We start from the raw sequence: 23,238 nt of genomic DNA, 5'->3' as shown, positions 1-23,238 counted from the left end.
AACTCCCATTCACGCTATTTGATGATCATAATGACCATACCCGGCCTTCCTTAGACTTCACAGAAAGCCCTTCTTAGAAAGATCACCAGCTGTTTATTTTATATAGCCACTGTCCATCTACAGCTAACATTCTGGTATTTTTAAACACATCATCGGCATGGGCTCTGGTTCTTCTTTCGTCTGATTTTCGGTCATTAACCTTGCACAGGTCACGGTCCGGTAGACATACTATCCCCAGATGCAGTCCCTTGACTGTTGGCTCTTAGTGCCTTGAGTTGTGATATACATATAACTGACAAAACACAGACAGTGGACACAGCTGTAATTCAAGCCAATGTTCTTTTTGTCTTGCTAATTCAATAAGTGGTGTGAAATGATTTTGGCATCAGCATTAAGACATAGATAACAGTACCACTGCATTGTGGCATTTGTACATTTTTAGTTACTATGAATGGTAGATATATAGAGGAAAATAACCACCTTAAAAGCCCGTATCCCCCCACCCTTCTCTCCACTTCTTCAAAAAAGAAAGAGAGGACAAGAGATGTTCAAGAAATGAGAACATGCAAACAAAAGAATCCTTGGATAGTGCTAAAACAATATAAGAGACCATGTTACTGTAACTGCCAATTCAAATAACCAAAAAGCTCAAAAATAAGCTACAGGCATACCTCGGAGATATTGCAGGTGCAGGTCCAGGCCACCATAATAATGCAGATATTGCAATGAAATAAATGTTGCAATAAAGTGAGTCACACAAATTCTTTGGTTTCCCAGTGCATATAAAATTTATGTTTACACTCTACTGTAGTCTGTTACATCTGCAGTAGCAGTATGTGTAAAAAAAGGCAATGTACATACCTTCATTAAAAAGTGCTTTATTGCTGAAAAACGCTAACTCTCATCTGAGCCTTAAGCAAGTTGTAATCTTTTTGCAATAGTAACATCAAAAGTCATGTCACAGATCTCCATATAATAATGAAAAAGTTTGAAATATTGTGAGAATTACCAAAATGTGACATAGGGACACAAAATGAGCAAAAGCTCTTGGAAAAATGGCACCAATGCAGGGTTGCCACAAACTTTCAGTTTGTAAAAACACAATATCTACGAGGCACGATAAAGCGAGATGCAATAAAATGAGGTATGCGTGTATTTAAAAATCACAATTGAAGTTCTTGAAAACGACCCTGAGATATTGTAAAGATCTGAAGTGGCTTCTGAATCGATGAAGAAAAATTTAATTTTAGTGGGTTTAGTTAAGCGTATCTGAACGTATCACAGTCTTTGAAACTGGTGATCCGTGTTTGGTAACTCACAGGCAAGATGTGAATATAACCCAGAATCCTGTTTCAAAAAATATATATTTTAAGCAGTTGCTGATTTTGCTTTCATTTTATTATTAATTCTTTGAGAGGAATATTTAAAATAACTGGAGTAGAAACTCTTTATACTGCTTGTATAGAAGCTTGGGACTAATGCCTACTTTATAGAATAATTACATTATATTGGGCTTCTACCGATGTAGTTATAAAGACTGAGAACTGTATCGTAGCCAAATCTTTGTCATAAATGATAGAAAAGTAGGAAATCTACTGCTAGTTACATAATATTTTATCTCCATGTCTGTGAGGCAAATAAAATTAACATAAAATTTGAGAATGTCTAAATCTGTCCTAAATATTTAAAGCCCTAAATACATAGATTAAGATCAGAGATGAACATGTCTTTGTTGTTGTTCCTTAAGTAGCTTTCAGAACTGACCTTTTTTAACCTCTAACAAGGCATGTGACGTTCGTAGTCAATTTGTTAGTTCAGTTATTCTTTTAAATAAAATCACGTGTGTAACATATTTAGTACTGTGCCGGGCACGTACTAATAATGATGCACATCCATGCTGTGTCACATTTCTTATCACTTCTCTTTCAGGCTAAAGCTCTGGTAGAAAGTAGCCCATTTGGGAGCCTCCCTCACAAAGCTCCGGGACACAATGCCTCTGTGGATGACAATCCCTTTGGCACTCGAAAAAACCAGATCTTCCTTTGGTCGTGGCTTTTTTAAAATCAAAAGTAACAAGAGGACAGCAAGTGCGCCAAACTTGGGTATGTGTGGCCAAAATGCCTTTGCCTTAATTCTTCCAGAATGAGGAAAAGATCTATCTTTTCCCTTATTCATCTATTTGTACATTTCTCTTTCTCAGAAATGACGGTGAATGACTTGGGGGAAAAGTTAGCAAAAAATGCTTCCATGGGCTTAATTCAGAGGTAAAGATAGTGTGGACTTTCTCACCCTGCTCTCTGTTCTGGGTGTAAACTTAGAGGAAAGACCAAAAACTGTGATTCTGTCTGACGTCATTACAAGCAGTTTCCCATCTATTCCGAAAGAGGATAAAATTAACCCCATATTGACACAGCTAATGGAGTCTGTGTGTAGCGTGGGAAGCACAGTGCGGTGCCCGCCTTCCCTCCCACCGTGTGTATTTTATGAGCAGGAGTTTGATCTGTGTCTCATTTTGTCGTTCCCCTGTGTTCTCTCCATTGGGCTGCGTGTGATTGTGTGCGTTGTTGGGATTTCTGAAGATCGTAAGCGAAGTGCCAGTGCACCCACCTTAGGTACCGTACCCCTGCATGCCTCTTCGCCGGCGCCTCGCTCCCAGCCGCGCTAATCCCTGCTCTTGGGCGTCTGTCATCTCTAGAAAGTGAGCTGGCAGCATCAGAAAACGGAGTCCTCTACTCCAGAGTGTTCCTTTCACCTTCCGCTCAAAAGGACTCTCTATAGAGCCTTTGCTTCCAAGCCTAAACGCTGCTGTAACCCATGCTAATGGCACCTTGCGAGCAGCTCTGCGAGGACCTAGATGTGCCCAGTGGCCATCCGAGTGCAGGGCAGGAGTGCCCTGGTGTCATAAATCCAGCTCGTTCACCCCGAAGCACATATCACATCACACTAACTCTCGGGGCCTTGCGACTCCTTCTCCGTGGTAACGTTTCCCCAGCCTCCAGAAAGAAATGTTTGTAGCCAAACAGGTCTGTGGAAGACATTGAAGAGGTTCATTTTAGACTAACTTCTCTTAGGGGAACATTCTTCTGACGCATTATTGCTTTGAAGTTGCGGGTGACATTTAGTGACAGCAGAGGTAACTTTATGCGATATCTGAGGAGTCACCCCCAAAGCGATTTTAGGAGAGGGGAAGCTCAGTTTTCCTCTTTAAAGGGCAGAATACAGTAGGAGAAAAATCCTCAAAATAAAAATAAAAACAGGATGCTTTTAAAATAAAGCTGGGCTGGGCAGCATTTTCAGGGACACCTGTAACCGTCATGGCTGTAGGGGTTGAATGGAAATGTTCTTTTGGGTTTTCCCAATAGGTCCTATTACCTTGTATAGATATCCACAGAGGTATTCATGTAGATCAGCAAAGGTGACTTCTCTCTGTACCCTTAAATGTCCAGAATGAACACAGGGTGAATAAAAATGATCTCTTCAGACAACTATTTTCAAATGTTTTTGCATCTTTCTTAGAAGAAACACATTGTCAAGGCTAAGAGACAAATGCTGCTTACCATAACCTGTAATCACGGCTCTGCTTCATAGAAAAGTCAGCCTCTGCAACTTTCAGATCTTGCTGAAACACTGTCCCTGTGGTTTTTGTACAACTTTTACTTTGCTGTATAAAAGTGCACATTCTCACATTGAGGAAACAGCATTCCTTGTGTTTGCTAGTGTGGGATCGTCTGTTAAAAGACAGCTAAAAGAACTAGGACAGTTGATGCTAGGAGGTCTGAGAGTAGCAGACTTGGATGTTATTGTTTTATGGCAGAATCAGCTGGCATTGATTTATATCAAATGAAAAATTTATGAAGACCCAGTTCATTCTTCTCTCAGTGTCTGAAACATTACATTATAAATAGGAATACATTTCTTATATAAAGAATTGCCAGGACTTGGTAAACAATTTGATGTAAATGCCAAAGGAAAGGAGGGAATGAAAAGAAAATGACAGAGTTTGGACTGGAATAACAGGGAGAAAATGAACTAGTATTAATGCAATATGAAATACAAAAATGTAAGAGAAGACTCTCAGGAAAATTGGACGGATTTGTTGACTCCAAGATATCCCTGGCACATCAAATTGGGAATATTCACAGACATTCAGATGCTGAAGCTGGGGAGAGAGATTATTAGGCTCAGAGATTCTGATACCAGCTGCTTATAAATGAGCAAAGCCATCATTTCGTGCTGAGCATAGAGTGCGTGAGCTTGTCAAAAGATCGTGCAGAGGGAGCCCAGGACAGAATCTTGGAGTGGAAGAAGAAGAGAAAACAGTGGTACAGCAAAGAAACTTTGAGATGACAGATCTAGAAGCATGTCATGTCAGGAAGCTAAAGGAGATGACAGTTTTGGAGGAGGTAGTCAACAGTACCAAGTGCTGTAGCAAGATTGAGTATAATTTCATTACGAATTCAGATCAGTCAAGGAAAGAATATGGTAATCCTATCCCACCTTTGAATCTCGAAGAAGTTGTAATTTGTAAGTCAATGAACTTGGTACACAATAGAGTAGGCTGTAGAGCAGAACATAGATTTGTGTTCCATTTTTAATATTTGCAGGGTGTTCTTTGTAAGTCACTGGTTTATAGGCCAACAGAAGAATTCTTAACAGTTGCTTAAACCAAGGAGGTTAACATCTAGTCATGTTCATTCCATATTTTAAAATTCACCAAGTTTGTATCCTGTTCTTGGAATAGCTGAAACAGAGAAGGAGACACCTGAGCACTTAGATCTGGCTGGTGTGTCGTCTCAGCCAAAAGATCCACAGGGGAGCAGTCCCTTCCAGATATCGCCACCGTCGCCGGATTCCAAAAAGAAATCTAGGGGTATCATGAGACTCTTTGGAAAGTAAGTAACAGAGCTTTGTCCTATATGTGGCTCAAATGTAGGCGTAAATGGGAAATTGGCTGAAAATAGTTACGAAATTGTAAGGCTTTTGTGATCCTTTTGTGGATGGAGATTGGGATTCATTAACTCATTGAATCTCAGTTAAAGTTTAAATCCAAATGTCTATTCTAACCATACGTAAGCGTCGGTTTAAAATGTTCTGATTAAAGTCGAAGGCTTCCTCAGGTCTAATGTGTTGTGTCTTCTTTTCAGACTCAGGAGAAGTCAATCAACTACATTTAACCCAGATGACATGTCTGAGCCTGAATTCAAAAGAGGAGGGACAAGGGCAACTGCAGGACCCCGACTGGGTTGGTCTCGAGATTTGGGACAATCTAACAGGTAAGAACAGTCAAACAAAGGGTCTTTTGCATCTCTACCCAAGCATCAAGGTCTCGTGAGCACCTGTGGTGTTAGTATTGACCCTGGGTTAGACAGTCAAATCCATTGCTTACTGCTGTGCCTTGTGGAAGGCTCCATCACCTTTAGAGCAGTGCAATTCGGCTGTGGTTGGTGAAAAACTGTACAGAAGATGAGGGCTCTGTGAGCTAGGTGAGGACCCAGAGCTAAAGTATCAGCAGCATCTGTACTAGAATGGCTCTTAAATTTTACATAGAAAACAGTTATTAGTACTCTAAAGCATAGCTCTGGAAAGATGGGATAGCATAATGGTTAAGAATAGGTTCTACAGACTTGTGGTTGCCAAGGGGGAGGGGAGGCGGGGGAGGGATGGATTGGGAGTTTGGGATTAGCAGGTGCAAACCATTATATATAGGATGGATAAACAACAAGGTCCTACTGTGTAGCACAGGGAACTATATTCAACAGCCTGTAATAAAGCAGAATGGAAACGAATATGAAAAAGTAATATATAGATAGATATATATGTATACCTGAATTACTTTGCTGTACACTGGAAATTAACACAGCACTGACTCAGCTGTACTTTACTTTAAAAAAAAAAGAATAGGTTCTAGAGACAGACTGCTTGGACCTGATTTCTGGCTTCTCCGCTTCCTACAAGCTGAGTGACCTTGAGCAATTACTTCCATGCTCTGCACCTCTGTTTCCCATAGTATGAATTAGTACTTACCCCAAAAGATGATTGTGACGATTAAATGAGTTAACGTGTGTTAAGTATCTGGCAAATAATAACTGTTCAGTAAACATTAGTAATTGATACAGTCTGTGAAAACACTTAAAAGACATATATTCTATCCGAATTCTTCAATTTATCAGGACTGTGTAATGTTTTTATCTATTAAGACTCTAAGAACTTTTCCTACACCCTTATCACAGTTTAGGGCTGTTTTGGAACTGCTATGTTGATTTGCTCAACATAAAAGAGGGTGGAGTTGGCAAATATATAGCACAAATCATTGATACTAAATCTTTTAAGATGATAATGGGCTAGAAACCTTTTACACATGGTCCTTCCCACCCAGGCAGAATGCTGGGCACAAGTTTCATCAAGGAGGAAACTCTCTTTGGCCTTCTTCAAATACCAAACAGTCTCATTTGCCATATGTTCTCTTTGTACACAGAAGAGGACTTGCTTGTGCTGTTTAAAAAAAAAAATTTCGTTCATCGCCACATTTTTTTTCCAAACAGGAACACTACTTGTAAAAACAGTAAAAGAAACTAACACAACATTGTAAGTCAACTATACTTTGATAGAAAAAAATTAATTAATTAAAAAAATAGTAAAAGAAAGCAGAAATTTACTTTGATTGTACTTTCTCGTACTCAGTGATGGCATATTGCCCTCTTCTCATTGAATACCATCTGGAGAGAAACCGTAATTCTACTAAAGTTAATTCAAGTTAGACTTGAGTTTCTTTCAGTCTGGCCTAGTGTTTTCTAATTGTAACTTCAATCTCTAAACAACATTAGCTGAAAGTAGTATAATAACTTGAGCTGTTGGTTTAACTCAGTCTTCTTCTATAAAACATGTTAAATCATGATGAATCTTCAGTGGTTTTGTTTGACACGAAGACTGTGGTCTTACAAGGGAGCTTTCATCTCCAGTATCACTTACTCCACCAAATATGTACTAAAAATTAGGCTTCCCATAGTCAAATGTGTATCACCAGGGAATCTCCATGTCTATTGAATATGCAGTTGTTCAGCCCCGATGGCAACTTAGCGGATTGGCTTTTAATTGTTTTTCATGCGATTGTTCATTTTCCTGTAGTGACTTGGATATGCCATTTGCCAAGTGGACCAAGGAACAGGTTTGCAATTGGCTTGTGGAACAGGGCTTGGGGTCCTACCTGAACTCTGGCAAGCGCTGGATTGCATCTGGCCAAACGCTTTTGCAGGCTTCTCAGCAAGATCTAGAGAAGGTGAATGCTTCTCTATTTTGTTTGCACAATGGAGAGAGAGAGAGAGAGGAATATGAATGTAGATTTGTTTTATATTCCAAAAAGGGGAGTGGGTAGAGCCAGTAAGTATTCTAGAAAAAGTCTGAGTTTCTGCTTCATGATTATTTTAGCTCATGGACTTAAAGGGAGGACCTGGTCTTAATGATTCCTTATGAAACACTTAAGCCCCTGGGCATTTTAATGAAAAAATAATTATATAGACATAATAATAAAGCTTCAGTTCATATTTCTCAAAACCATTCTGTGGCTTTATCATTGGTCCATCTTTTCAGTGTAATATATGCGATTCAATTTCACTTTGCAAAAGGGAAAAAAAAGAGCCCTACACTTAATGTACAGCTATTTAACATTTCTTCCCATTTAGTACAAAACATTTAGTACAAAATAGGGGTAGAATTTCTGTTATGCATGCTACAGTTCCTATCTTGCAAAGGAAGGAGCCTAGTGGGGAATATCTAACATACCACTAAAACAACTGCAGTGGTCTTTCTAGGGGCCTTTTGTTCAGCAACATTTTACAGCCTGGGTTAGTATTCTGATTTAATGTAATTATTGGGTCTTCAATGCTGGCTTGATTTTCGAGGAATTTGCATCCTTTGCCAGTGGCATCCAGCCCATGTTGACAGAGTTGTAATGCCAGTGTTTTCTTTTTATTAATTCAGGAACTTGGAATCAAGCATTTACTTCATCGAAAGAAACTCCAGCTGGCACTGCAAGCCCTGGGATCCGAAGAAGAAACCAATCATGGAAAGCTGGATTTCAACTGGGTCACTAGTAAGAGGTTTTAAATCCATGAATGAGTGAACAAATGAATTTTATACACACACACACACACACACACACACACACACACACACACACACACAGAGCTGCTTTTTCTTTTTTGTTGTTTTGTTTTGGTTTTTTGGTTTTTTTGATAGATCTTTATTGGAGTACAATTGCTTCCCATTACTGTGTTAGTTTCTGTTGCACAACAAAGCGAATCAGCCGTATGCATACACATGTCCCCACATCCCCTCCCTCTTGAGCCTGCCTCCCATCCTCCTTATCCCACCCCTCTGTGTCATCGCAAAGCACCGAGCCCATCTCCCTGTGCTATGCTGCTGCTTCCCACCAGCCAACTGTTTTACATCGGTAGTGTGTATATGTCGATGCTACTCTCACTTCGCCCCAGCTTCCGCCTCCCACCCTATGTCCTCAAGTCCACTCTCTATGTCTACCTCTTTATTCCTACCCTGCAACTAGGTTCATCAGTACCTTTTTTTTTTTTCTTAGATTCCATATATATGCGTTAGCAGACGGTATTTGTTTTTCTCTTTCTGACTTACTTGACTCTGTATGACAGACTCTAGGTCCATCCACCTCACTACAAATAACTCAATTTCATTTCCTTTTATGGCTGAGTAATATCCCATTGTATATATGTGCCACATCTTCTTTATCCATTCATCTGTGGATGGACATTTAGGTTGGTTCCATGTCCTGGCTATTGTAAATAGTGCTGCAGTGAACATTGTGGTACATGTATCTTTTTGAATTATGGTTTTCTCTTTTTCATCACAAGAATGGTTGTTCTGTGGCTCATTAATGACACTCATTTCTATCCTTAGGATGGTTGGATGATATTGGTCTCCCCCAATACAAGACCCAGTTTGATGAAGGACGGGTAGATGGTCGAATGCTTCATTACATGACTGTTGTAAGTAACTCACTCCTGGGGCTTGGGGGGGATAAAACTGTTTTTCTCTGAAAAACACAGAAATAGGGTAAGCAAAATACAGTGTTTTCACAGTGATTCCACTGGAGTTTGAAGGGGTTGTTTTAACTTGAGGAGAGGGGCAGGCATATTCTTCTAAGTTGAAGTTGTAGGATTTGGTGATTGCAATAGCCTTGGGAAATGTTGAAATCCTCATTTAAGCTACGTGAAACCTAATTGAAACTAAGTTATCCAAAAAGTTGATTTTGTATATATACAATAACATAGACATTGAAGTGTACACTTTGAACGGGTAAAGTTTATGCTATGTGAATTATATGTCATAAAAATATTGAAAATGAGAGAATGTAAAGTTTTGCAGCCCTGGCAGTTTCTAAGGGATATGTTCCTATAAGCAGTGACCGCTCAAAAGGCTGGGACTTGTCTTCCACTGGGACTTTCTTTTCCCTTCCCTTCCACTTTTGAGCACTGTTTCCTGAAACCCCCAGCCCGTCTCACTTCAACCCAGTTCTGCTGGATTTACTGGAGTAAAGCAGAGATAGGCCTTCACTCTCATTCCTTCATTACTCTGTCCAATGGGTAGAAGGACTTTTCCCTACTTTATGGCAGTGGGGAAAGATGGGTTCCGGGAGGATTTGTTCTAGACTCCATGGTACTAGGAGTGTTCTGCCTAAGATGCTTTTATTTAAACGGCCTTTTGTGGATTCAACTACCACAAGTATCTTTTTAAAATAAGTTGAAAGTTTCAAACAGCTAACTTAACTTATTTAGGAATTTTTCAATATCAAAGAAATTTTGGGTTCAGCTCATTTTCTTCTCCATCCCTGAACCAAAGTCTGAACCGTGGTGGGCACATCATGTAAACTGAAGGTAAAATAACACGAGCGTGTGGCATGTTGCATACTTACTGTGTGCCAGACACTCTTTCAAACACTTTGCTCATAATTAATACTCAGTTCTCAGCACTCTGTTATCCCCAGCTTTCAGATGAGGAAACAAAAGAATTGAGAAATTGGGTAACTTAGCCAAGTTTCCACTGTTAGAAAGTAGTAGGAAGTCATAGAGCATTTGTGCCTGTTTGCCTGCCTATCTAGGTATGGGTATGTTCCTGTGGGAATGTGAGCAAATTAAGGCTGAAAATCACAAAAGGCAAATGTATAACCTTTGTGGCTATAAAAGAATAAATTACCTTAGAAAATTTGACCCCGGAAATCCTAAGTCACAAAAAGTCTGTTTGAAATTGGTATCCTGGATTGGATCCTGGGTCAGAAAAAGCACCTAGTAGAAACACTGGTGACATCTGAATAAAACCTGTGTTTAATTGAATTTTATTACTGTCTGTGTTAATTTTTTAGTTTTGCTGAATGTCGTGGTTATATAAGGTGTTATCATTAGAAGAAGCTGGATGAAGGGTCTGTGGGACTCTGTACTATCTTTGGCAACTCTTCTGTAAATCTAAAATTACTTAAAAGATTTTTTTAAATCTCCCCCTCAAAAAAGTGTGTCTTGATTTAAAAGAAATCCCTACTTTTAAAATCCCTTAAACTAAAATAATGAACATTTTATTTACATTGTAAACATTATGCATAACCCACGGGGGAAATGTTTTGAATGGATGTCTCAATCTTAGATTAAAATATGTTAAATGCCCTTTCTAACTTATCCTCAGGCACTGTTTTTAAGACACTAATCTAGAAAAAAATTCAGGAAATAATTTTTCCTCAGTAAGTAGTCTTAAGGATTTAAACTGTTTTATAATTTTATTTTTAAAATATCTCTGTAATAGGTTAATTTTTTTCCTGTATAAGAAATGTGTTCTCGGTAAGGTGTGCCTAAAATGGATGTTTTCCTTGTTTATTTTCTGGGCGTGTTTGGAAGTAGATTGGTGCTTATCTTGACACGGGCCCCCCACTCCCCCAAATCACCTTCTTCTAAAATAATTTGTTTTGGTGTGTTTGAAAAGTTCCCAGTAGCCACAGACTGGTAAAAGTTATTCCTTAAAGGAATCACTTGGTGATATATGTTGCTACATGTAACTTCTTCATTTCTCTTCTCTCTTGCTTCTCACCAGAAGCTTTGCATTGATTAACATATAATTTTTCCAAAACTGTTCACAGCGTCTGCTAGATAAGCCACAATATTCTAGAACCAGAGATTTCTGGAGGCTGGGGGGATAGTGTAATAGGAGCACTCTTCTGGTTTTCCCCCGAACTGTGATGTGCCTTAGCTCAGAAAACCAGCTCTTGGTCATCGGTAAACATTGCTTGCTCTCAGTTATCTGTTTTATCAAATCAAATCATAGCAGGTCACCTTTTGTAGTAGCCTAGCGAGTGCTCTTCAAACTGTGTTTTTCAGAGCTGTGCAGTCCCACAATCTTATCTCAGTGGAAGAGAGAGAAACAGGTTGAAGTCAGCTTCAGTTGGGACAACATGAATTTTGGTTCCCTTCTATTGTATACTGGGGTCCTAGAGAAAATTATGTTCAGCACAGGAAGAAGAGTTATGTTACTACATAAAAGCTTTGAAAATCCTGACAGGCCCTTGAGGCCTATTGTTAGAGGTGCACTTCTACTTTTAATTGAGTTTTCTAAGGTTTCCCTGATAAGGTTCTCCCGCTCTAGGTCTGCTCAGTGAGTGCCTCTTTTTGTTTTGTTTTGCAGGATGACTTACTGTCTTTGAAGGTCATGAGCGTGCTCCATCATCTCAGTATCAAGAGGGCCATCCAGGTCCTGAGGATCAATAACTTTGAACCAAACTGTCTGCGGAGGCGACCCTCTGACGAGGTAGCATCTGAGGTTGAGGTTTACACAGCATACACATTCCGTGCATGTGACTGCCCGTGTGGAGACACTAAGACCCATTTCCTCTTGGAGGCTTCAGGGAAGGAAAGCGTCTGATTCCCTCAGAGCCTCAAATCCAGCCTCATTTACTTCTGAGGCTTTGTCTTCCTATATTCCTTCCTTTCCCCCCGTGATGGTTCTACCTGTATAACTGAAGCCAAGGATTGTGTTTTAGTTTTCCTTCCTCCTTTCTTGGGTGTATTTTATTTTCTTGCCTCCTTAAGCCCCAAAGTTAAGTATCACCGTAAAGACTACCTTTCCTAAAACACTGCTTTATTAGTGTGCAAGAAACTTAAAACTCTGGGACACCGATTCCTTAAAAGAGAATTCAAACCAGCAAACACCTTTTTACCTTTTTCTCTATCAACATTTAGTGGGATGTAGAACAACTCCGCTCCATGAGGCAGGATCTTCAGAATGAGCACACAGGTTTAATATTTGGAACCCCATAGTCAGTGCCTGAAGCTCTGGGTGGTGGTTTGTTCCCACAGAATAGCATCACCCCGTCAGAGGTTCAGCAGTGGACCAATCATCGCGTGATGGAGTGGCTGCGCTCCGTGGACTTGGCGGAATATGCCCCCAATCTCAGAGGCAGTGGTGTCCATGGTGGGCTCATGGTAAAACTCTGTTTTCATTTAAAACCAACTTCTTATATTTGAGTTTCCATTGGTCTAATGAGTAGGCTATTACCTGTTGGCTGGTCACGATCCTAAAGTCATCTAACTGAACTCTCCTGCAACATTTCTAGTGAATCTTTACTTTCAGAGTATTCTGTCCCATATTTTTTATTTATATCATATAATTCTAGATTGGATTTAAACCCATTTCTCTTTTATTATCCTCTTTCATGTTGGATAACATCCGGCCACTGGCTCTTATATGATCATGTTTTAAAATCCCTGCAAAGATACAGACTATATTTCTGCACTCTGATGTTGCATAAGGAGTTGGCTCCCAAAGGTACCACTTCAGAGAGGCAGAAGCCCCAACTTTGTAATGCCTGGATGTCAGGACCAGCTCTACTTCTCACTAGCTTAGGCAAAACAAAGAAAAGAGATTTAAATTGAAGATCAAAGTCCATAGTGTATCTCACTGGGCTGTTGAGAGGGCCATTGGAGGTAACTAAATGAGAGAGCTTTGCAGATTATAAAGCACAATGCAGACATATATGGTACCTGGTGTCTTAAAGAATCTTGATTTTTCCTGTAGGTTCTAGAACCTCGTTTTAATGTGGAAACAATGGCTCAGTTACTGAACATCCCACCAAGCAAGACCCTGCTGCGAAGACATTTGGCCACTCATTTCAACCTTCTGATCGGTGCTGAGGCCCAACACCAGAAACGGGATGCCATGGAGTTACCCGATTATGTACTTTTAACAGCTACTGCCAAAGTGAAGGTTGGTTCAAGCTCCTACCATTTAATAGTTGCCTTTAGCAAAGGCTCAGTTTTGACTGTTACCTGGCTATCCCATTTTCTGATTGTGGATGGGTTGCAGGTAAATGCATCTTTAAGAGTAATTAGGAAAATGCATTTTTGAAGGTTTCCTTCTGGGGGTAGTCTTTGCTCAAATCATTTATTTTATTAGAGTTAACAGTATAAGGAACCTGATGTTGGCTTCTATAATTGATGTTTCGCCAGTGCAGAAAGCCCATGACTTGGGCCCAGTATTGATTGCAGTTATCCTGTGGATAAATCAAGCGTAAGAGGAGGATTTCTTCTCATACTTATCATTAACCAGCCTTGCAAGCTAGGAAAAGATAATTAAGAAATGATCCACAGTAGACCAGCAGAGAATGGGTATCTCCAGATTTACCTGGATTCATGGATCATACCAAATTCAGATCACTTTTTCTTCTTTAAATCACTCTTCCGTGAGCTCTTCTGAGTCCGTTATCTCAACCAGCGGAATGTAGAGGTGGGGTTTATTGATTCCTCCACAAATGTGGCTCCTCCACAAACTTTTATTTTTTTTTAAAACCACTTTTACCTACCCGACACTTCCTCTTTAGCTCCCTTAAAAGATGTACCAGGGGCTTCCCTGGTGGCGCAGTGGTTGAGAGTCCACCTGCCAATGCAGGGGATGTGGGTTCGTGCCCCGGTCTGGGAGGATCCCGTGTGCCACGGAGCGGCTGGGCCCGTGGGCCGTGGCCGCTGGGCCTGTGCGTCCGGAGCCTCTGCTCCACGGCGGGAGGGGCCACAGTGGTGAGGGGCCCGCGTACCGCAAAAACAAAAACAAAAACAACAAAAAAAAGATGTACCAGATTTAGGGGCTTCCCTGGTGGCGCAGTGGTGGAGAGTCCGCCTGCCGATGCAGGGGACACGGGTTCGTGCCCCGGTCCGGGAAGATCCCACATGCCGCGGAGCGGCTGGGCCCGTGAGCCATGGCTGCTGAGCCTGCGCGTCCGGAGCCCGTGCTCCGCAACAGGAGAGGCCACGACAGCGCGTACCGCAAAAAAAAAAAAAAGATGTACCAGATTTGAAACCTCTGAGAGATTCTGTTCTATTTAAATTCTCAGCGTCAGCCTGATCACCATCTCCTTTTAACATGTAGTCTCAGGGACTATCCAGTGAAAAGATGGAGTTTCTCTTCTCTCACTGGAAATTCTCTCTCCAGTAGAGCGGGTTTCTTTTCAGCAGTTACCAGTCCTGTTATGGAAGCATAACAGGCATACAGGATAATCATAGCCTTACCCAAAAAGAAAATACAGTAATGGCCATTTTCTTTTGCTGATCTTAGATTCGAAAACCTTGCAAAATTGAATTCAGCCCTGAGAAATCTCATTGCATTAAGGTCTGTCTATCAAAACTAAGGCTCTTGGCATATTTTGCTTTTCACAGTGACTACCCAGCTAGTTGGTATGAATAAGGAGGACAAGGCTAATCTTCTGAGAGTCATAGTAAGGATCCTTTATCACATTTGGATGTCAGTCATATGCCTAGGATGCCTTTGTTTTTCTTATACCCACTTAATCATCCAATTGCTTTTCTCTGTAGTGTGAATAATTAAATTATACGTGTTATTGGTCCTTTTCATATGAATTTTATCAAGTCCCTGGATGTTTTTGTTTGCTTTTCTTTTAAAGCCAAAGAAACTTACCTTCAGCAATTTTGGGAATCTGAGAAAGAAGAAACAGGAAGATGGGGAGGAATATGTTTGTCCAATGGAATTGGGACAGGCCTCAGGAGGTACATCTAAGAAAGGATTTAAGCCTGGTTTGGACATGCACCTGTATGATGAGGACGACTTGGACCGGTTAGAGCAGGTGAACGTAACCCTGTATACCTGTTTTAAAGTTCTTCCAGTATTGGGCTTCCCTGGTGGCGCAGTGGTTGAGAGCCTGCCTGCCGATGCAGGGGACACGGGTTCGTGCCCCGGTCCGGGAAGATCCCACATGTCGTGGAGCGGCTGGGCCCGTGAGCCGTGGCCGCTGAGCCTGCGCGTCCGGAGCCTGTGCTCCGCAACGGGAGAGGCCACAACAGTGAGAGGCCCGCGTACCACAAAAAAAAAAAAAAGTTCTTCCAGTATTGAAACACTAAATGAAAACTTAGTGCACTGTGTCTACTAACCAAAGACATTTTCCTTAAATGCCTACAAATAAAGATAATAATATAATGATAAAAGTGAGCACTTAACAGATTGCTTACTGCATCCCAGGCACTACCCTAAGCATGTAACGTGTTAATGTGCTGGGTAATCCTAATCCATGGGGAGTATTGTTATCCTCATTTTAGAGATAAGGAAACTGAGACACAGAATGGTTAAGTAACTTACACAAGATAGAAGAGCTGGTAGAATCACTGGGATTCTAACCTGCCCGGCTCGTTTCAAAGCCTGTGCTATTTTTACCTATGTTATACCGTCTCGGTATTAAGGAAATCTATGTATTAAAACAAGTCAGAAACCACTAGCCAGACTCATCAAGAAAAAAAGGGAGAAGACTCAAATCAATAGAATTAGAAATGAAAAAGGAGAAGTAACAACTGACACTGCAGAAATAAAAAAAATCATGAGAGATTACTACAAGCAACTCTATGCCAATAAAATGGACAATCTGGAAGAAATGGACAAATTCTTAGAAATGCACAACCTGCCAAGACTGAATCAGGAAGAAATAGAAAATATGAACAGACCAATCACAAGCACTGAAATTGAAACTGTGATTAAAAACCTTCCAACAAACAAAAGCCCAGGACCAGATGGCTTCACAGGTGAATTCTATCAAACGTTTAGAGAAGAGCTAACACCTATCCTTCTCAAACTCTTCCAAAATATAGCAGAGGGAGGAACACTCCCAAATTCCTTCTACGAAGCCACCATCACCTTGATACCAAAACCAGACAAGGATGTCACAAAGAAAGAAAACTACAGGCCAATATCACTGATGAACATAGATGCAAAAATCCTCAACAAAATACTAGCAAACAGAATCCAACAGCACATTAAAAGGATCATACACCATGATCAAGTGGGGTTTATTCCAGGAATGCAAGGATTCTTCAATATACGCAAATCTATCAATGTGATAAACTATATTAACAAATTGAAGGAGAAAAACCATATGATCATCTCAATAGATGCAGAGAAAGCTTTCGACAAAATTCAACACCCATTTATGATAAAAACCCTCCAGAAAGTAGGCATAGAGGGAACTTTCCTAAACATAATAAAAGCCATATATGACAAGCCCACAGCAAACATCATCCTCAATGGTGAAAAACTGAAAGCATTTCCACTAAGATCAGGAACAAGACAAGGTTGCCCACTCTCACCACTCTTATTCAACATAGTTTTGGAAGTTTTAGCCACAGCAATCAGAGAAGAAAAGGAAATAAAAGGAATCCAAATCGGAAAAGAAGAAGTAAAGCTGTCACTGTTTGCAGATGACATGATACTATACATAGAGAATCCTAAAGATGCTACCAGAAAACTACTAGAGCTAATCAATGAATTTGGTAAAGTAGCAGGATACAAAATTAATGCACAGAAATCTCTGGCATTCCTATATACTAATGATGAAAAATCTGAAAGTGAAATCAAGAAAACACTCCCATTTACCATTGCAACAAAAAGAATAAAATATCTAGGAATAAACCTACCTAAGGATACGAAAGACCTGTATGCAGAAAATTATAAGACACTGATGAAAGAAATTAAAGATGATACAAATAGATGGAGAGATATACCATGTTCTTGGATGGGAAGAATCAACATTGTGAAAATGACTCTACTACCCAAAGCAATCTACAGATTCAATGCAATCCCTATCAAACTACCACTGGCATTTTTCACAGAACTAGAACAAAAAATTTCGCAATTTGTATGGAAACACAAAAGACCCCGAATAGCCAAAGCAATCTTTAGAACGAAAAAAGGAGCTGGAGGAATAAGGCTCCCTGACTTCAGACTATATTACAAAGCAACAGTAATCAAGACAGTATGGTACTGGCACAAAAACAGAAAGATAGATCAGTGGAACAGGATAGAAAGCCCAGAGATAAACCCACGCACATATGGACACCTTATCTTTGATAAAGGAGGCAGGAATGTACAGTGGAGAAAGGACAGCCTCTTCAATAAATGGTGCTGGGAAAACTGGACAGGTACATGTAAAAGTATGAGATTAGATCACTCCCTAACACCATACACAAAAATAAGCTCAAAATGGATTAAAGACCTAAATGTAAGGCCAGAAACTATCAAACTCTTAGAGGAAAACATAGGAAGAACACTCTATGACATAAATCACAGCAAGATCCTTTCTGACCCACCTCCTAGAGTAATGGAAATAAAAACAAAAATAAACAAATGGGACCTAATGAAACTTCAAAGCTTTTGCACAGCAAAGGAGACCATAACCAAGACCAAAAGACAACCCTCAGAATGGGAGAAAACATTTGCAAATGCAGCAACTGACAAAGGATTAATCTCCAAAATTTACAAGCAGCTCATGCAGCTCAATAACAAAAAAACAAACAACCCCATCCAAAAATGGGCAGAAGACCTAAATAGACATTTCTCCAAAGAAGATATACAGAATGCCAACAAACACATGAAAGAATGCTCAACATCATTAATCATTAGAGAAATGCAAATCAAAACTACAATGAGATATCATCTCACACCAGTCAGAATGGCCATCATCAAAAAATCAAGAAACAATAAATGCTGGAGAGGGTGTGGAGAAAAGGGGACACTCTTGCACTGCTGGTGGGAATGTGAATTGGTTCAGCCACTGTGGAGAACAGTATGGAGGTTCCTTAAAAAACTACAAATAGAATTACCATATGACCCAGCAATCCCACTACTTGGCATATACCCTGAGAAAACCAAAATTCAAAGAGAGTCATGTACCAAAATGTTCATTGCAGCTCTATTTACAATAGCCAGGACATGGAAACAACCTAAGCGCCCATCATCGGATGAATGGATAAAGAAGATGTGGCACATATACACAATGGAATATTACTCAGCCTTAAAAAGAAATGAAATTGAGCTATTTGTAATGAGATGGATAGACCTAGAATCTGTCATACAGAGTGAAGTAAGTCAGAAAGAAAAAGACGAATACCGTATGCTAACACATATATATGGAATTTAAGGGAAAAAAATGTCATGAAGAACCTAGGGGTAAGATAGGAATAAAGACGCAGACCTACTGGAGAACGGACTTAAGGATATGGGGAGGGGGAAGGGTGAGTTTTGACAGGGCGAGAGAGAGTCATGGACATATACACACTAACAAACGTAGTAAGGTAGATAGCTGGGGGGAAGCAGCCGCAAGGCACAGGGATATTAGCTCGGTGCTTTGTGACAGCCTGGAAGGGTGGGATGGGGAGAGTGGGAGGGAGGGAGACGCAAGAGGGAAGACATATGGGAACATATGTATATGTATAGCTGATTCACTTTGTTGTAAAGCAGAAACTAACACACCATTGTAAAGCAATTATACCCCAATAAAGATGTTTAAAAAAAAAAAAACAAGTCAGGAATGGACAGCTCATACTCCTTAGCCTTTTCAGTATGAGGGCATGCATCTGAATATTGCCTTCTAATTAACAGTCCGCTGGTGCCATTGTCAACATCAGAGCATTAGGCTACATGTGCCAGTAAAGTGTTTCTTCTCATCTTTAACATCCAGTTGCATTAGTGGGAGGAGATGCAACAGAAGTGTTCTGTTGCTCCTATCCCGTTCAGTACCACTTGCACTGTTTCTTCTTAGATTTGTGTTCATTTTGCTGTACTTTCCTTGAAATTATTGCAAATGAGTAGTCATGTCCTGGTATGTTCATTGCAGATGGAAGACTCAGAAGGGACAGTGAGACAGATAGGCGCCTTCTCCGAGGGCATCAACAATCTAACCGTAAGTTGTAAAATGAATTTCAAATGTTCTTCTAAAAAGAAGTTTGACAGTGACCCCAAAGGACTGCTTGTGTAGTGGAGAGCGGGTGGTGCAGAGTGCGTGGCACTCGGTGTGTATGACTCCCACCTCCTTGTCTTCCAGCACATGTTAAAGGAAGACGAGATGTTTAAAGATTTTGCTGCCCGTTCCCCCAGCGCCAGCATCACCGATGAAGACTCAAATGTCTGACCGCAGCACCTGGATGAGCACCGGGAACCCTTCATCTTTGTTCCACTTTGTTTCTCAAACGGTCACAGTATCTACAATAAGCAACAGATTGTATATTGTTCATCGTTCCCACTTCTCGTTTAGAAGTGGAAATGGAAAGCAGGGAATAGGTGCCGATTCTAAAGTTGCCATGACAAATAAGACACTGGTGAATGAGAGTATAATTGTTTTTCCTCTATTTAATGTAAAGAAAAAAAATCTGTGATATATTATATTTAAAGTGTTGCATTTAATATGAGTATTTTGCCATAGTGTTTCCATCTACATTCACAGCGTGGAGGATTTGGGAAGCAGTAACCAGTGAGGGAATTTTTGACAGCACTGCAGCCCTTGAAGCGGGACGTTATATGCTTTCAAAATCAACATGTGGAATTTCTTTAAGCATTCAGTGTGCGCACTAAATGCCAGCCACACCTCCACGTGCCTCCACATATTGTCCCATTTTTATATATTTTTCTAAATATATGTATATACTTAGTACATAGAACATAGAACTTTTATTTTGTGACATAAGGAAGATGGTAAAAAAGATCACATTAAAAAAAATACAGTGATCAAAATTTTCGTATACCAGCTGGTTCTTGGAGAGGTCATAAATGATCTTTCTTTCTCCAAAACTGAGTTTAATGATGTTGATCATGCAGACTAAATTAGCATATATGACATACCCCTTCTTTGATGATACATCACAAAATTGTTGAATAGCTTTTTAAGAATTTCAACCTTAATTTTGGATCCTCTTACCTCATAAGGGAGAACTTGAGGGACATTTAAATACTATTAACTTGAATGCATTCAGAAACTCCCCCAAATTTTGTAGAGATAATTTCTGAAGAAACAAACAAAACAAAACAAAGCCCTTTACAGTATTAAGCTTCTTATCTTCCTCTTTGCTAAATATATCATTACATCAAAATACTGACAGTCTTCCTAATGTTATCAATTGTACATTTCTCAGGCTATTAGTGAATGGGATTTTTTTAAAAAGCTGAATACTTGTCTGAATATTTTGTCTCAATCAGAGTTCAGTAACTCAAAGCCTGCAAAATTAGTTTCATAATGGCTATATTGTGATGATAAAATGCAGTTCATGTTTTTCTGTAGCACAGGTCCCAGACATTCTTTATAAAGAAAATAGAAAGCTGCAACAAAAACTGTTATTATGTTTATTATTTTCTAGGGGCATTAGAAAGAATATTCTATTTTTTATTCAGTACTTCATCATTACTCATGATAGCCAATGGTGGTAAAGACAGGTTTTCACAAATTGGCATAGGGTGGGTAGTTCAGTATATGTCAGTGGACTTGCTTAATAAACTGTATTTGAATGTCAGTGGTATGATCTTTCAAGCTAACAAGTTACCGAGCTTTTCATCAAGGAACCTGTGATACTAAATTACTATTTATTCATAACTAAAATACTTCAATGCTAATAACAATCTTTTGCCCCCTATCATTCATTATTTGGTAACCGTATTGGACTCTTACCGTATTTGTGTTTTATTTTAATGTGAATATGTGTCACCATTTGAAAAACAATTTGTTATTCAAGCCTGGTTAAAAATACCAGGAGACAGTTATAGATGCCAAGTATTCTTTATTCAGGACAATGTAACATCACTGATGATATGTGATATGGTTAAATTTTTTTGATGATATATATTTTATTTACAAAATATTATGCACTGCTGGTATTACCATATGAAAAGAAATAAAGTCAATTGATAATTGCCTCATATTTTTATCGTCTGTTACTTTCTTTTCCTTTGCTTGGAATAACCAGTAGCCTTTATTTCTGCCATAGAGAATAGTAACACCAACTCTTTATAGTTCACAAACTCCCATAAATTTGTTTGAGTAGGATTTACAGCATGTGTCAACACATAGAAATTTGAGGCCTTTGCTTGAGAAACTTCTGTATGAAAGGAAACACAGGCAGCTGAGCTGGGGGATGAGGACTCATGGCAGAGGGATATCAGAAAAGCAAAGGGAAATGACTTGCCTACAGGTTTGGAGAAGTTAGTTGCAGAAGGAAGTGAGTTCTATATGTATGGTTCTTTAAAGAACTAAGTACTATTTTTAATTAAAATAAAATTTTGAAAAAGGAAACATGTCTTGGAAGAGGTTACCAAATATTAAAATAGAGCGAATACAAGTAAAAGACAGATGGTTTTTTTGTGAAAGTTAATATCTCTAACTTAATAAACCAGCAGGAATCTGTATGAGTACAACACACCCAACAGGAAGACCTACATGTTTGTTTAGCTGTGTGTATATATGCTTCCCTGAAGAGTTAGAAAACTGGGACCATGTTAGCAGATGTGACTTCACTGCAAAACTCTTACTCTGAGAAAGGACAGTTCGCCTGTTTGATATGCGGAAGTAGTGCTGAGTGGGTGCAGGGAAAACGGGGCAAAAACCATCGCAGCAGTTGGCTCTAAAGGACGGCAAAGAGGTTCTCGGCATCTGTGAGGTGGTCAGTGGAGCTATAGTCCGTGCAGCTCAGAAACTGAAGGAGTATCTTGGATTTGAAGACACGCTGACTAATCTATGCCCAGCTCCAAACACTCTCAATGAGATCTTCTTAATCCACTTCGTCACTTTCTGCCATGAAAAAGGCATTGACAACTGGCTTACTACCACCAAGATGACCAAACACCAAGCCTTACTGTTTGGGGCGGACTGGATTTGGACATTTTGGGCATCCGATAAGCAAATAAGGCTCCAGCTGGCAGTACAGACTCCCCTACAGATGTCTTTTCTTCCTCCCGTGGAATCTGAGCCTTGTGACCCCTCCAATCCAGAACCCAGGGGCAGAGGGGTCTTTCAGCAATAGAAGTAGGTTTGATAAGCTGGAAGAATTCTGTAACTTGATAGGAGAGGATTGTCTGGGCCTGTTTATCATCTTTGGTGTGCCGGGAAAGCCTAAAGACATCAGACATACTGTTGTCCTGGACAGTATCAAACGTGAGACAGTGAGGGGCCATCTGCCGGGAGGGACGGCCGTGGCACGATTCATCCTGGAAACTGAAGACTGTGTCTCCATCAGGGAACTGCTTGGAAACTGTCTGAGTAAGAAAGACGGGCTGAGAGAGGTGGGCAAGGTTTATATTAGCATCCTCTGAACTGGCTGTGTGAGATGAGACTGGCCTGTAAGATAAAAAGGAAAAAAATATTTTATTTTAATAAGCAAGTTCATCCTCTTGCATCATCCCCTCATGGGATTTCTTTTTTCTCCTCTCCCCTGACCCCACATTGAATGAAAACCATCACCTGGGTCAAAACATCTTAGTATCATGATTATGGACAGAAAAAAATCCTGCCTGTATTTCAGGGAAAATGTAACAATTTAGCTTAATCTTTTATTTATTATTCAACAATTAAAGTGGGAAAAGAGGATAATAAAGTCACCCTTAAAGTTCGATTTGAAAAACAAATTGTGTGGTTGATAGAGTAAGTCTAGCATTTGAAAGTGTAAAGTGTGTTTTGACTTCTGTCCGTGGGAAGTGGGTAGAACAGGTTTAATGACATTTACAAAACCGGTTTCGTTTCAGGACTCCTAAGCAAAACCTAGCCTGGCTCTCTTCCTCTCTACCCTGATCCCACCTCAACCCAAGCTGCTTCCTCTGCACAGAGAGGACCTTGGTGGGATCCCTCTGGGACTCAAGTGTTAGCTTTACCTATGATTTAAACACAGTGACCCATTTAACTATCCCTCGTAATAATGATTAACATCT

General features: G+C 39.9%; 2 protein-coding genes across 2 annotated transcripts in view; both read left to right on the top strand.

Annotated features, from left to right (window-relative positions):
- Positions 1 to 21,239, top strand: part of PPFIBP1 (PPFIA binding protein 1) — a 74,514-nt gene extending 53,275 nt beyond the window's left edge. Inside the window, 13 exon segments of the mRNA XM_032644339.1 lie at positions 1,930 to 2,025; positions 2,027 to 2,102; positions 4,742 to 4,892; positions 5,145 to 5,273; positions 7,126 to 7,276; positions 7,978 to 8,089; positions 8,926 to 9,014; positions 11,692 to 11,814; positions 12,363 to 12,488; positions 13,081 to 13,269; positions 14,957 to 15,136; positions 19,169 to 19,234; positions 19,376 to 21,239. Of these exon segments, the coding sequence (XP_032500230.1) occupies positions 1,930 to 2,025; positions 2,027 to 2,102; positions 4,742 to 4,892; positions 5,145 to 5,273; positions 7,126 to 7,276; positions 7,978 to 8,089; positions 8,926 to 9,014; positions 11,692 to 11,814; positions 12,363 to 12,488; positions 13,081 to 13,269; positions 14,957 to 15,136; positions 19,169 to 19,234; positions 19,376 to 19,462 (1,575 nt within the window). The 3' untranslated portion in view covers positions 19,463 to 21,239.
- REP15 (RAB15 effector protein) lies at positions 20,732 to 22,626 on the top strand. The gene is given in 3 exon segments (XM_032646964.1): positions 20,732 to 20,747; positions 21,904 to 22,316; positions 22,318 to 22,626. Coding segments are annotated over 3 exon segments (738 nt in total).
- The last annotated feature ends 612 nt before the right edge of the window (positions 22,627 to 23,238 follow it).

The sequence above is a fragment of the Phocoena sinus genome, chromosome 10 (genome assembly GCF_008692025.1).
Source record: "Phocoena sinus isolate mPhoSin1 chromosome 10, mPhoSin1.pri, whole genome shotgun sequence".
Lineage (NCBI taxonomy): Eukaryota > Metazoa > Chordata > Mammalia > Artiodactyla > Phocoenidae > Phocoena > Phocoena sinus.
This window is presented reverse-complemented; position numbering and strand designations above follow the sequence as displayed.